General features: G+C 30.8%; 1 protein-coding gene across 2 annotated transcripts; it reads left to right on the forward strand.

Moving 5' to 3' along the window:
* On the forward strand, positions 1-15,394 carry LOC143194999 (uncharacterized). Of its 2 annotated transcripts, none has more exons than XM_076401830.1 (5): positions 1-146; positions 6,358-6,536; positions 12,230-12,396; positions 12,457-12,536; positions 12,593-15,394. In XM_076401830.1, exons 2-5 carry the CDS (start codon positions 6,464-6,466, stop codon positions 12,780-12,782), a joined length of 510 nt encoding a protein of 169 aa, XP_076257945.1. In that variant the 5' UTR covers positions 1-146; positions 6,358-6,463; the 3' UTR covers positions 12,783-15,394. The 2 variants fall into 2 exon arrangements, with proteins under 2 accessions (XP_076257945.1, XP_076257946.1); XM_076401831.1 differs by lacking the exon at positions 1-146 and adding an exon at positions 958-1,055.
* The last annotated feature ends 945 nt before the right edge of the window (positions 15,395-16,339 follow it).

The following is a 16,339-nucleotide window of genomic DNA, read 5'->3' on the forward strand; positions in this document are numbered from 1 at the left end:
TCGTAAACGTAGGTGTATAATTCTGGCCTAATTTTCGACAATGTTTACATGTGTTTTTCTCCTGAAATTTCCGTAATATTTTCCAATAATGTGCGTTCAACGTTTATGTGAGTGAATGGCATTCCTTCGCAGCAGTTAAATTTTCGGTAAGTACAAAGAGGATAGATTAGGTAGACGTGTATTTGGATCCAGCCCGATGGATTTTTGGGACTGTTCTTATTTGGGAGAATGTATATCGAAATATTAAGATATACTGATTGATTTTTAAGACTGTTTAATAAATAGGGTATCGCCCAAGAGATCTGTAATAATTAATTTAGTATTTTCCAATATATTGGGGTAAGTTTTTTACGTCGAAGTTATCGTAATCATATTCCGATACGCTGTTGTGCTTATCTTTCTTTTTAATTGTTGCTTTCAATTTCCGTTTTCGGTATAATATCGATTATATTTGCTTTGTATAGAACTTCATTAATCTAATCCGGTGTTTATCAATCACGACCAATTATATCGCGGATAATGTTCAATTACACTGAAATAGCATTAAGTTTTATTCTTAGTTTGTTTTGATGCCGATGACATTTTGATAGTGCTAAGTTTCGTAGATCGTTTTCTTGATGATTGAGAACGAAATATTTTTATTCACGTTATAGCTATATTGAATTGATGCTAGATAACAGGTGTTTTTTGTTTGTCGACAAGATGCACTTGTTTTTATTAAAACGATTTTTAACGGTGTTTGTTGTGCTAAGGCTAAGTTTGCAGTTTGCATAAGTTTTCTTAGTGCAACTACTTCAGGTTGTTCTCTCATTCAGTTCACTTTAAAATTTCGAGAAACGAAAACTTAAGAAAAACATTTTAGTTCCAAAAACTTTATTTTACTTTAAATTACTTTATTTTTCGTTATAATTTTCCACAATCTTAATGAGTATATTACTCATTACAGCGATCCTCAAATGTATGAATCTCATCATCGCTGTGGCTTTCGATAAGGATTGGAACATACCCTTTTACTACAGTTTCTGAAAGAAGTCAGAAGGAACTAAAACCTGCAAGTAAGCTGAATGTCGAACTAATTCGTATTTTAATTAATTGATATAGATATGTTTTTATTAGCTATGTGAACAGGTGTCATCTTGACGATCAATTATTTTTTCTTTTGTAAACCGAAGCATTTATCATGTACCCATTTGTTATGAAATATTAGAATAATTATCTATTGTTTTTTGTTTTAAAAGTTTAGATATCATTTCCAAAAAAAATTCCTTTTGCATTCTAAAAAACTTATGGTAACATTTTCTTGGTCGATTTTTGAATACGGATTTATATTACATTTTAGTTTCTTGTTTTTATTGAAGATTATGGTGGTATATCCAAGTTCTATCCGTAGTGACGAGAATAGATCCTAAAACGTTTCAAATGTTGTTGATAAAATCATATTCGTTTATAAAATATGTTCTTGTTGTATTGTTAATGAATGTTGCATCTATTGTACTCAGAGCTTTTTAAAATCTATTAGTGTTAATAAAATATCTTCCAAAATAATATATTCTATTTTAAAGACGATTTTAGAAGGAACAGTTCGCTTAACACATTTTCCATTTCGATATTATCTGATGCTTACATTTTTTCGCTTTTATTGAGAAATATTAAAATATTTTTCAGACTCTTCTACAATTTGTAAATCTTTCTGGCAACCTGTTGTCGTGGTCAATATCGTGTCGACCGATCCAGCTATCTCTTTTCGCATTTCTTCAGTATTTCGAAACAATGATCGTGTTCATCGTGCCAGTAAAGCCACGATGAATCGATTTGAACAAGTGGTAATCAGAAGGCACTATCTATAGCGAGTACGCTGGGTGTCCTATTTGGGTTGTAACAATGCTTTTCCATAGCACAGAAACATCAACTTCATTATTCATCATGAGATTCTTTGAGAAAGTCTCGCAAATCATTTTATTCGAAATTGATTGATCTTCTAAGATGATTTTAATGAACTTTCGGACAGCTTAACAGTTGATGATCAATATTGAAGTTATTTGAGTGAAGATATTTCGCTATTTTAACAAAAATATAGATATATCGATATATTGGAGAAAAAAAATGATTTTTTTAAGAAATTGAATTACTAGGAAAAATATCGATATTTTTCAAAAGATATATCGATATTTCCAAGAAAAATTAAAGATATTGATACATCGGTTCAAAAAAAAAATTATTCTCTAAATATTTTTAAAAATAACGATAATTCCAACAATTTTTAAAATTAATTAACAAATTGTAACAAATTTTAACGGTTTATTAAACATAACTAAAAGGCTTTTTTACAACGTTTAAGAAATAATTTTTGAAATTTTTTGTTTAAATATTGATGTCGAACATCTCGAACATCTCTAGTTGGAACTAAAACCGATAATTGGGATATGACGAAGTAGAATCACCATAGGATTGTAAAAGCAGTTGATGGGCTTTGGCAACAATTTTTTTAAAAGTCACCGAATAATAGTTATGAATGTAAAAAATACAATTTTGAGCTTTCTATATATTACATGTACATACATTGAATAATTCGAAGATTATGAAAATAATACAAACTGATATTTTATGTAGATAAACGTCAAGAACCATCGAGTTTAGTAGTATATAGGTTCAGCCAGAACAGAACAGACTGATTGGGTAGAAGTTTTAGGATTAATTGGCTATGGAGAGATGAATGATAACAGTTTACATTTATTATCATTTGCCTTATTAAATAACTTTGTGGTGAATTGCACAGATTAAAATGGCGGAATCCACTAGGTATTGATTGAGTGGGACTGGATTATGTTTTAATTAACTCCTGGTTTCGTTTAACACTTAACGATGTAAGGGCGATGTGAGGACCTGTTTGTGAATCTGACCATAATTATCTCCATGCGACAGATGAAGTGTAAAAACTCGCATATAATCAATCGCGACTGGAGCTACTTGCGGATTGCGAAACATTGGAAGGAGTCTTAAATCGAATCGGAGGTAAATACATTTCAAGCACTAGAACACCTAGTTTGAAACGACGTTTCACGAACGTTTGAAGTTCCACACGAATTGACTGAAAGTGTCATTTCGAATTGTTTGAATATTGCGTTTTCATTGCCTACGATACTAACAATAAAGTGCATATGGTGGAATTAGCAAATTGTAGTGTATTGACAGTCACTAAAACCGAATTAAATTGATATTGGAAATGTCTATTGACGCAAATTCAATAAAATTAGCGACATTGTTGAAAAAAAGGCCAGCAAGAACGAGTAACAAACACAAAGTCATCCTTTTACATGATAACTATCGACCACACGTTGCTAGAGTTATGAAGGTTACGCTGTTACAGTTCGAATGGGAAGTTCTGTTGCATCCAGCGTACTTACCAGACATAGCGCCTTCTGATAACCACTTGTTGATCGATGCTGCTTGGTTGGCGAACGCTATCGAAATGTTGATGAAGTGAAAAAAATAGATCGGACATCGGACACAGTATCGTAATTAGCGTTGAGAACTATCGATTGAAAATAGCTGAAACAGTCGATAGCCAAAAAACTAGCGACTAAAAATAGTAATTACTATGCACGTTTCGACTGATTTTTTTTATTCGTGATATCAGACGAAGATGAACGGATTCCTTCCTGTATAAATTGTGAGGATGGGACGGAGATAATTGCTTGGAGCAGTTTATTTTAACTGTGTTTATTTTTTCCAACTGTAGTATAAACGAGATGGAGATGTACATATTCATTCTCGTATTAATTTTAAAAAACAAAAGGAAAGATATAATAAATGAATACTATTACCATGCAATGAATAATTTTATTTTAAAGTAGAATTACTTTTATATTTGAATGTTCTGTGGATCGGTAAAAAGGAATGGAATAATCACTCCCCAAATATTTTATAGTATTTTAATATGTTAATTGCTATTTTTAAATAGCAGACTATACTAAATATGGATAATACAATAGAACTTAAACAAAACCTAAAAACTAAAGATGTACAATAACCAGAAATACTAAATAAAAATTAAACATATACCTAATAATAGAAAAAAAACGAGGCTATGACAAAACTAAAAATGATCGCACAAAAAATACCAGAGCCTTTTTAAATAAAATAATTTATTATTGAACGGAAATATTTTTTAATCACTATTCAAAAATATAATCAAGTTCAGCTCTTCTCCCGTGATGCGATTTCTTCGATCGTTAATTAGATAATGGCCAGATTTTGAAAAACTCGTTCTGAGGGGATAGATGTTGCGTGTATAGCAAAATATTATTAATGTAACATATAATTCTAGTAATACTATTTTATGAGCTTGCCAAAAATTTAATGGGTTTTCTAACGGCCCAATAAGAGACTTCCAAATACTGCTTAATGTGTAATGTGTAATTATTTCTATCATTCTAGCTAGTTTTTTATAAAAATATCTTCAGTGCAATACATTCTTCGTCAGTATTTGTGTCTTGAATTTCGAGTTGCAGAACCGTATCTATATTTTTTGAAGTTAGAATGAAAGATATCCCTTTTTATGATAATTTCTTGTATCGCCTCAGTATTATTTGTAATTATTTTAACCGTTTTTCGTTCATCACCTTTTTACTGTTCATTTTTTTTAACGAAATGTAACTGCTACTGTAAAAACTTCTTCAAATGGTTTAAAATCGATGCAATTTCTGGAAACTTTCGTATCTAAATTTGGTTTTCAAGATTTTAGGAAAGAAGGTTTGACAATCAAAAGGCTTGAACAAAAATCGAGAGAGTTAGATCGAGACGATCAAGAAAATATTACCTATTATTGCCATAAACAGTGTTATTTACAAAAAACTGCCAAAAAAGTCATAAAACTATATATATTACATATAAATCTATTTAAGCATAAATTCGGTACATTTTTGTCAAGGTTGTGGCTAGGACGACAGAGTTAGAATGTTAAAAATCAGTCGAAAGCAACTAGTAGATCCAAAAATATTAACTAAAAGTACACGACTGAAACAGTGGACAGTAAATAGTATTAAAATCAGTTCGACCGAAAATAACGACTGAAAGTAGTCGACTGAAACAGTCACTAGTAAAAAGTAGTAAAATCAGTCCAACAAAAAATAGCGACTGAGATAGTCGATAGTAAAAATTAGTCAATTACTAAACAGTCGATAGTCAATTTCAGTCGATAGTTCCCAACGCTAATCGTCATGTTGCCAGAAATATGGCAAAAAGTTGTAGAAAATAATGGAAAATATTTTGATTAGTATATGTTGTACCAATTTTTTTTCAATAAACTGCTTTTTTAAATGAAAAAATTATCTAATGTTCCATTTGAATTTGCATTCCATTTGCGTATTGTGTCATTCGATACTGATATCTTACTCCATGTCTAAGTGATGTAGAACGTCCTTTGATCTATTTGGCGAGGTCTCGTTTTTGTTCTTGCTTTCCACATTCCCACAAGTAATTTGACTCTTTTCTTTTGTATCTTCTTTGGTTCTATACTGGCGTTTTGAGGTTCCCCATCCTGTCCGTATTTGTTATATTTGTACTGCTTGCTGGATTTTGTTTCCATTTTTTCTTGATATATTTTTTTGAGTACTTGGATTTTCTCTCCCATTATAGTTCCATTTTCGTTTTGTTAGATTTTGTGATTTTTTTTTGTAAATAAATGTACTGTTCATGATAAAGTATAAATTCATAGTTTTTGCTCAATTATTTCATCGCCCTTCACTTTGTTTTCAGTTAATATCATTTCATATTATTTTAGTACAATTATCTATCTGTCTAGAGTTTTCTACAGGTGGTCGGGACAATTTGTTGTTAAAGGTACGTTATCAGCAGAAGCTCTTTCCGATACATTTTTTTCATATTCTTATATCCTCTAAACACAAGAAATAAAAAGGAATAAACTGTTAGTAAGGAACAATACTTTCAGTATCAAAATGAAAACAGCGAGAAGTTGTTTAAAACCGTCTCAATACATTTATTGATCCTGTTATACATTCATAATTCATTTCATTTAAGGCCTTTGTTTATGCTTTATATATGGAATTGTTTTGATATTTTGATACTTTCCATTGATTACTGTCCCTCTAAAAAAACTTCTATGAAAGGTAATGAACGCGTTTCAGAATTAATGACTTTTGACAAACGTTTCTCCCCTGCCGCTCCGTTTAATTAGCGATTATTCAACCCCTTTTAATTCCTCATCGATTTTTGCCTCCAGTAATTACATTTCGTTACTGGATCTAATTTATATCAATCAGCACTGACGACGATGACATTTAAATTAACACCGCTACCGGTGTGCGACTTAATTTCAACCGTTCCTGTCGGTTACAGAACCACCATCAGTCTTATGGAGACAGGACTTCCGGTTTTTGTGTCGTCGGTTTAACTCACGAGGCGGGACGTCAAGCTGGCGCCGTTTAAGATTAAGTTCAGGAGGATGTCGAAGTCGAGAAGTAACTCGGCAGAGACTGACCAGGAAGTCGACAATACCAACGCAAAGGGTGATAAGGGTAAGTGAGTTTGATGATTGGATAGAAGTAAGGCTTAGAGTGATCTAAGAGCTAAGGTTGAATGAATGACTAACGATTTAGGTTAAATATGTGCCGTTTTGTTTGATTACTTGTTGCCGTTTTGAAGGAAATTCAATTGTACCTCTTTCATAGAAGCTGGGCCATGTTTAACCTATAGGAAACCCTGGACACATTAGGGTTATAGGGCCCCCTATTATCCCGACAAAGCACCATTTTGTTAGAATATCTGAAGAAAATATATAAGGTTCTAGATTTTTATTTCTTTAAGGTAATATAATCAACAAAATAAACTGTTTTTGTATTTATAAGGTTACTGCTTAAAAATATATGATGATTATAGAGGTACCTTTTTAGATTTTAAATGAGCAAAATCGTTAATCACTTCTTCAAATGTAGGTTTTTGAGCATATCACATTCTATGGACGTCAGCGACAAACTGGTTAATCTCTTTTGAAGAATTGTACATCTAGTTGTACATTTACTCTTTTCACTTTGGCGTGGGAGCATTCCTCACTGCAGTGAGATACCATCATGACTAAAATATCTTCATAACTTCATCCCAATCTTCATAGTAAACTATTTGTAATTTTGTCAAAAAAAAGGCTGGCTAATGTTGCGAAGCTAATTATGGGAAGAAAGAAATTATGGATGTCTACTTTGAATTTCTTCTTGTTCTTGTTCTGAGATCGGTTCTTGTAGTTAGATTCTAGGTTTCTCTCGGAATTTGACGGATGACTCGAAGTGAGTAAATTTATCCCTGAGGTCTGTCTATTATTTCCAATATATATATATATATATATATATATATATATATATATATATATATATATATTTATTTATTTATAATATATAGCTATTCGATTTTTCTGTACAGAGGATGTTTCTTCAAAACTTCTATGACTTTTATGCAAAGCACTTACTGCATCAGCTCGGCCTAAATATTTAAACCTCGAAAAAAAGTTTGTATACTTTCTGCACCATTTAGAAAAACTGTGTTGTGTCTGATGCAAACCCAGCAGCATGGACACCTAGCAAGTTTAATGAGTACTCAATGGAAACTCATATTTCTCCTTGATTCACTTTTATAGATTAGAATACTTCTCCTAGATAATACAAGCATTGTCGTCGACACGGTATTATTTTACGTAACCAGTTATAAAAATTAGCTGGTCAACAAGAGGCAGATCGGGCGTACTGTCAACACTAGTGGAAACATCTTTTGCAAATTTAACTTTCTTTTAACTAACTTTCTTTAGGACCTATTACTTTACGTTTTTCCATCACATCAATAAGCTTATTACAGATATTCGCTGATAAATAAGGAATGTTACCTTTTCCGGGATTCCTAAATTTGTTAAGTCATCTGAAAGAAATGCATCGAATTGACTCAATAATTCCACATATCTTAAATAATTTCTATTGTTCGGATATTCTAGAATTTCATTATTATCGCAAAAAAGAAGCCCTCTCGTTCTCAAAAACGTTAATAGCTAGAAATCGGTTAAGTACATTTCACCAGTAATCTATTCTACCGACCGCTTTTACTTTGTGCCAAACATGTCATCTTTGATTGCGTGTATACTGGGCTATTTTCATGTATTAAAATTATGCGATGAATGTGCCTCCAGTCAATACATCCACTCCAAGAGCTTAGATTAATATCAGATTTGAATAAGCATCATGAAACACTAAATTCAGAGTGTTTGGATGGCGTGTAGAGCAATAAGTTTCTTTCGAAGTTTTCATTATTATTTGATTTATGAATAAATAATGTTTTGTTCAAACACCATGTTACTGATTTTTTGTCATCTTTGTTTGTTCTCGGGAAAGTCAGAATTTTAATTTTGAAAAAATCGGCGGGATCGAATGATATTTCTTCTAAATTTCTTCTAAATCATCTTTCTTGATAAAACTACATTTAATCACTGCATTCTCCTTAATGCATTTGCTATATCTGCAAAACAGTTACTATTCTTTCTCTACTCATACATGTTAACCAAACATTCATGTATATTTTGAACAATAACACACATGCTCATAAAGCTTTCATACTCTATAATACAATTCCCTACAATTAAAGTAAAGTTTTATTCAATTACAGTCACTTTCTGAAATACTAGTCAAGTTAATAACCAAGCTGTTTATTTCCAATCTATTAAAAACTTGCTCAAGATTCTACCATTTGTCAATTTCTTCTTCAATGTGTCTGATCGAGCTCATACAAACAGAAGGTGTTATTTTCGACAATACCTCTTCCCACAAATCCAGACAGTTCTGGTTTGAACTCAATTGGATTAAAAATGCAGTGATAGGAAGGGAGACATAATACTCTGTGGCCATAATATTCAGTAATCTGATCTACTATGTATCTTTTCTCAGGCTTAATTCTAAAAAAGTAAATTACATGAAATGAAATTAAATATTTCATTTATATTTACCGAGTAATAATTTGAAATAGTTCATTCTTTAACATGATTTCCTCGAAACTTATTTTATATACTTTAAGCCATTCCTTAATTGCAGCCTTTGTTGATGAACTTGTTAGAATTTTATCCACCAGTGTACTATATATATACGGTAGATATGGTGCATTGTATATAACACATGATGGTTCCTTGGAATGGAAGATTTGTCACCTGTTTCGCATAAACACGGTTTCTTTTTGGAGAAATTAAGGTTACATTGTTTTTTATTTTTTGAGATATTTTAGTGACCGTGTCCGTACTCATATAAAGTGCAGCTGCAAGGCGCAAAAAATATTTTCGATAAAATCCGCGGCGGTTTCAAATTTATTACAACAAAGTGTTAAAACAACGTTTGCCGGTTTATAATCCGTAATTATCATATTTTTAAGAATTTTCAGAAGTTTGGCAAACGGACAACTTTTGCAGGCTCATTCTGTTACATGTTCAAACTTCTCTAACAGAATTCTATCTCTTTTTAAATATAATAAAATTGAAAGGATAATATTGTGTGCTAAATTATATGCTTGATACCTCAATATGTTATCAGAGTATTTGTATCAATTTAGTTTTACTTAATTTGTTTCATGATATACAAATATTGTTAAATACGTTTCGCATATTTACATTCTGTTCTACGTTGAAAATCAATGAAGAGGATTTCTTTTTAGCGAATATCCATACGAATTGTTTATTTATTTTTTAAATATAATCCTACATTAAACCGGTCTCATATATTGGAGTTACATACTACTTTACATCTTATACCCGACAATAATCGGTAGTATTGTCTTTTCCTTTTATCTAGCTTTTTGTCTGGGAATGATCTATTGTTCAACTAATCAGAGTCTCTGAATTTTCATGGTGGTGGGCCTTTTGATTTCTTCTTTGGCTGTAGGGGTTAGATCTCTATGAATCACCTAATCTTCATTATATGGTCCAGTCTATTATTTTCTCACTAGCTGCATAAGGTTTCTTTATAGATGCTTCTTAATGTTTGCCCACTATGAACAGTGTGGTATTATTTACGAATTTAGTTATAATTCCCCCAATTTTGTTTAAATTACTGTACAGAGCAAATAGAGGATAGATCCCTGGATGTTACTCTGGGTTATTCCTGCGTGCGATTTCTTGAATATTCATTATTTTGTTTAATTTTGAAGAGTTTGTTGAAAATATGTTAATATCTTTACATATTGCGTTGGAAGAATTTTGTTTAGTTCTTATATCAAGCCGTCGTGCCAAATTTTGTTAAAGGCGTGAGCTACATCTCGGATAATTAGAGAATATATTTGTTTATCTTCCAAAGAGCATTCAATGATGTTCATTATTCTATGAACCTAGCCGATTGTCGATTGTTTTTGCTATTATTAGCCTTATTTCCTTAATAACTCATCAAAAAGTTTCAACACAATTTTTAATAGAGTAATAAGTGTGTAATCAGTGATATCATCAGTTGATGACCATAACTTTGGTAGTACCTTAGTAACTTTCGCCAGTTTCTTGTATGCGGGTACATGTTTCAGTCTAAAATCTCCGTTAAATATATTGGAAAGCTTTATTATAGTTTTTATATGCAGTTATTTTAACATTTCTTCATTGATTAGATTGAATCCCGGTGTTTTCCTTGGATTCAGATTTATTCTTATCTTATTGCTTGGTTGCTTTGGGATAACTGGTGTGATTTTAATTAGTCACTTAATTAGGCCTTTATGTTTGCAAAGGTTTCTGCTTTTTTGGTAACTGTCTCTTGTCTATTTGAGGGATAAAAGTTATAGATCACTTAATCCTCTTGGTTGCTCGCCGGAGTAATTAGTCGAAACTTTGAGTTTCATTGTTAAATATTTTTGTGTTTGTGGTTACCTCCTTCTGGATTTTCTTTTGTCTTTGATTAGTTCTCGTATCTCTTCTGGATAATTTACACCTTTAGCCATGTGTAATTACTATGAGATCTCATGGAAGCCTTGAATATGCCTTATAAAGTTTTCAGATTCTTCTTTTAGTTGCTGAGTGGCGTCGAAAGTAGTTTTTAAATTAATCCATCATTTTGAACTTGTGTTTTGTTCATTTTCACGGGGGCACACACAAACGGACACACAACATTTTTAGGTCTAAAATCTTTGTGTAATATGCGCTACAAATAAATAAATTACAATAAAACGAAATATGTCCGAATCAAGCAACCAGGAATAGTTATCAGATCGGTGACACAAAATATATAAACACATATTTTAGACTCCAACTGATATGGGATAGATCGTCATTTCTTTTCGACGTAAATCAATTACAGACGCGTAATTTTTGAAATAAAAATCTGGTAATGTTGTACAATGTTTTGTAAATACATTTCTTAACAAAACACTAACTTAATATTGCAGGTAATAAACACATTAATTTATACATTAAAGAATATTAACAATTATAAAATAGCTTCATAGAATTTTCTTTCTCATTTCTTGGTCACTTGTTAGTTCCCACATAGACATAACACAGTAGAAAGCAGTAAATAATTGAAGGCTTTCTAGTTTGAATTACTACACCACTGAGCATCATAACAAAATGTCATAAGTAAGATTATTTTCAGACCTGTAACAAATTCAGAGCATCAAATATAAATTATCTTACTATTACTTTTATGTTATAAATATAAATATGGATTAATAAATGAAGTAATACATGTTTTTATTACACACATATTATATATTAAATTATAAATTAATTAACAATAAAATTATTTACATATTAAAACAGATCAACCACCTTTCTGACTGAATGAATTTTAAGGATGATTTTTACCGATCTTTGGTCTTTAAGGATATTTTTAAAGCGAATATAGCTTTATGAGTTTTACTATATGATAAGTATTTATTATTATACACTTTAGCCCTATATTTAGATTGTTTTTATGACAAGAGTGTGTTGTAACTTAAAAATAACAACTTGACTTTTAATTGTTCGTTAGCTATGACATTTTCTCGAATGTCAATAAAATAAAAAAATATTCAAACATTATTCTTACTTTAGAACATTTCTCGTATGACGTGGATTTTATCTACTAGTCTTAATTATCTACGACTGAACGTAATATAGTAGGTTTAAATATCTCAACGCTGTAAAAGCACTAATTAATTTTGTTAATTATCTGAAAGATATCGATGACAAATTCAACAAAAAATATTATATTATTAGACATATTTAATTTTTCCTCAGGAAATGAAAATTTCCTCAACAACAGCGACGAAAACGCTAACGGTGAAAAACTCACCATTCCCGAGCTGAACAACACTGAATCCAAAGAGAAAAACGACAATGAAAAGGAGGGCAATGACGAAGTACCTTCCAGTCCTCCGCCATCATACGAATTCGTATTGGAAGAGGTAATAACGATAACAATTCATGTTAAAAAAGCTTCATCGTCTGTTCTTTTTTTTTTGCAGAAAAGACTGAAACAACAGCAGGGCGCACAGTCGCCGAAAGCTCCAGAGATTATGCACAAATCCAGCAAGGAATTTTACAAGTAAGTATCGGTGGTATTTATATCTGGAAGATAATAAGCCTGGTGATTATTTCCAGGGCCGTAGCCAAGCAGTTTGGGATTACTTGTAAGATGTCGGACCACTGTCGTTGTTATGACTGTCAGAGTCATTACTTCGATTGTGAGTATGAGCAGAACGAACAAGAAAAGACGGATGGTGGTCTGGGAGCAGGTACTCCTGTCTTCCTGCAAGAAGTCATGCACGGTACAGCCTGTACAATATTGTAAAGCGGCGTGGAATTGTTCATACTCTTTAGATATGTATAAGGAAATATGCGAATATGTTTTTGATGTCAATTGACAAGGAATCAATATAGCTGGGTCAATGAACACACATCAATGAACTAAAATCATTAACATTTATTAATTTAAACCATTTTTCAAATCGCCCAACATATTTTAACAATTATCTATTATCTATTATTATATTTTTTCGAATTAATAGATTTTTTCCTTTAATTTGAGTAAGTGTTTATAAAATTAAAGTAATACAAATTTTTGAATTTAAATTTTTTTTATCTAAAGTGTATCTTTCTAAAAACCTGGTTAGTGTTAAAAACATTGATTAAAACTGATGGTTTAATACTATTCCACAAGAAACATTTATTATATGAAATTCTACTTACTCCATGTTTTTTATTAAAACATAATAGGAATCAAGTGAATCCAGTTTTTACATTCTGTGATTATTTTCTTAAAGGAGGCTTAATGAGTCTAATTAAGTTAATGATCCTTATTGTTAAGTATTGGGCTTTGATATTTTTTATATACTATTCTGTTTGAGATTAACTGTGTTTTTTTTTGGTAAAATATTCAAGAAATTACTAGGAAAAAGTAAATTAATTAAAATTATTATACAGGTTCTAAAAGCAATAATTTTAATTCGAATAAATAGAATATTTTTAATATATTTTTAATATCAAACAAAACTTTTAGTTTAACAATATTTTACAATTTTTATTTTATTTCCTTAGGAGTTCTGTTTGCGAAAAGTTGGTTGCGAATTTTTATTATTTAGTTGGTTAAACTCTAATGATAATTATATGTAGAGTTTTAATGAATTTTAAGACTAAATGTCCTAATTATGACATAAAGATTATCTGGTGGATACAACAATTATAATATATAATAATACTAAAGAATATTCGCATATTTCTTCTAGATATGCGTGGTTATAGTCGTAATATAGTACTGTATATTTTTCTATTTGTTTAATAAGTCAAAATTTTCTATATATATACATACATATAAAGGCCAGAAATTATTGAGAAACAGATATGTAGATAGAAGAGATTCAGCAATATGTGTTTCGAACTGAATTGAATCGAAAACATTTCTTCTCTTCTTTGATTTGGAGGACTCTTACACTGTTGTACATATAATAAAATCCGTATTCTTTTTTAGCGTAATATAATACGAATACCTGTAAAAATGTTATTGAAGCGCTTTCGAGAAGATCTCAACTAATTTGCTCTGAAGATGACGGTTCTTCGGTTTCGTTTTGTCGTTTTATTTTTCGCAAACATGTCGTTTTACATCGATTGCGTGAGCTTGGGGCGACCTAAAGTTAGACAAGTAAATTTAGGCATAGGAGAGATATTTTTTTAAACGTTATACCGCGGAACCTTCCTCGACGACGTGGATATTGTTGTTCGTGTAGATTTGTAACGGTCCAATAATGTTGTACTGGTTGTCTCCTTGATGAATCTATTTAGTTTCTTGAACAGTCTGTACATTCGCCAAGATTGTCTTCATGGTTCTTTATGTATATTTAGCTTCTTTTTCAATTCTATTTGATAAGAATATCATTGGATGGCTGGCTGGTTACCAAGTTTGTTATTAGGACAGTGTGTATATTATAATGTTCGTTAAGAATATTTAGAATTTTAAGTTACTCTACGAGAAGTATAGTAATGAATTAATATTTATAAAATATTTTTGCTTTAATGTATTTGTTTAGAAACAAATATGACGGTCTGCATAATATTCTTTAATTTGATAACAATAGAAAATTTTACTAGAGAAACTTTATAACTCTATACAGATTGTACTAAATAATATATTATGCAAATGGTCAACTGTTTCATATATTCAGTAATATTGGATATTCAGTACTCATGTGTCGTTTTGTTTTCTAATTAAATTTAGAGTAACTTGGATGAATCATATTTTTACTGATTCGATAAGCAGTTGCCAAATTGCTCTTTAACAATCTGATTACAAATAATTAAAATCAAATTATTTTTTAGTAACGACTAGTATATTTTATTATATAGTTAGTCAAAAATATGATGATAAATATTAAATTACTATACACATAAAAATTGAGCTATTTTTACATATAAAAATGGTTCAAGTTGGGCTTCGTAGAGTCCAGCTCCTAAGAACTGTTGATAATCATAATAATTCTAAATAACTCGGTACATCTCTGTGGATAAGTCGAACTTATCCGGTTTATCTGACGCACAATAGCAAGACGAACGTGTTTCGAACAATCGCCGGACCTATACAGGGTGAGTTTTTACCGTAGCAGGATTTTTGTTTTATCACAGGTACCGTACGACGAAGGCATCATTAAATGGAGAACGACCTAATCTAATATATCAAATGTATCAGTGACGATTTTTGTGTTTATTTCGTGTGTAGTTTTTTAGCGAATACTATGAATTGACTAAATAGACTAAAATAATGGATATAATGTAACCCAATGTAATTTACTTGCACCAGGAACAAACAAATATATTTGAGCACTATATTTTGTAATATTGTAATCTATCCCAGATGTGTGATATCTATTTGTGGAATCCTATACAACCGATCAATAAATATCGATAAAGATTTATTGTCTATTATTTCGATTAGTTTAAAATGTAATACCTATTAATGTATTATAAAATACAGTGATTGGCCAAATTACTAGGGGCAACATTAAGGTTAATTAATTTTCTAGTTTAATGGGATTTTTGTAATAAATGATTTGTTGCAGGGTATTTTATATAATTTTTATGTGTATCTGTAATCTATTAGAATCATAAAAACTACTACAAAAATATACAAAACAGTTTTATAATCTTCGTTTTAGTAATTTTAGTATTACTAAACATCATATAATTAATTTTAATATATATTCTATGCGTCGGGACATGCTTTCAATAGATGTTTTCGCATCTTTCTGGAGTTTGGCGTTGCGATGAGATTCTTTGATGAGAGTTTAAATTAACTGCTGCTTAGTGGTATAATAACTTCTTTTGCAATCGCCCATTTGGTGACTTGCCACATGTTTTCTATAGTATTCATGTCTGGTGAATTCCCTGGCCAAGGCAAAACAATGATATTTTCCGCCAAATATTACACTTCTGGATTTGTGACATGGTGCCGAATCATGCATAAAAATGTAGTTTCCATTGTCAGGGAACCATTTATTGATCTATTTGTAGTATTGTGTATCGTTTGTAATTGTATTGCTTCATCATCTCTTCTACAATGTATAGGCGTTTCATGCGTTTTGATACAGAAAATCGTCGATACTAGAAAATCGTTAATGACCAAATTTATTGTTCAATACATACTTCAAATGGAAAATATCACGATGGCTACATTTGCTGATGATACTGCGATTATAGCTGTCGGAGACAATAGTGAAGAAGCCTCACAAAAATTACAACTGGCAAGTGATAATATAAATAATTGGACAACAGCTTGTAAAATAAGAATTAATGAAAGTAAATCTGTACATGTGCAGTTCACCTATAAACAGACCGTAACAGCACCGATAACATTAAATA

Source organism: Rhynchophorus ferrugineus, unplaced genomic scaffold (genome assembly GCF_030347505.1).
Source record: "Rhynchophorus ferrugineus isolate W39M unplaced genomic scaffold, kcgeb_rfMv2 rfM4, whole genome shotgun sequence".
Taxonomy (NCBI): Eukaryota; Metazoa; Arthropoda; class Insecta; order Coleoptera; family Curculionidae; genus Rhynchophorus; species Rhynchophorus ferrugineus.

What these genes read in the sequence shown, in the direction of transcription:
- LOC143194999 (XM_076401830.1), top strand. Translation starts at nt 6,464, where the DNA reads ATGTCGAAGTCGAGAAGTAACTCGGCAGAGACTGACCAGGAAGTCGAC. An exon ending in CAACGCAAAGGGTGATAAGG is followed by an intron (nt 6,537 to 12,229) that starts GTAAGTGAGTTT and finishes ATTTTTCCTCAG; the next exon opens with GAAATGAAAATTTCCTCAAC. An exon ending in TCCAGCAAGGAATTTTACAA is followed by an intron (nt 12,537 to 12,592) that starts GTAAGTATCGGT and finishes GATTATTTCCAG; the next exon opens with GGCCGTAGCCAAGCAGTTTG.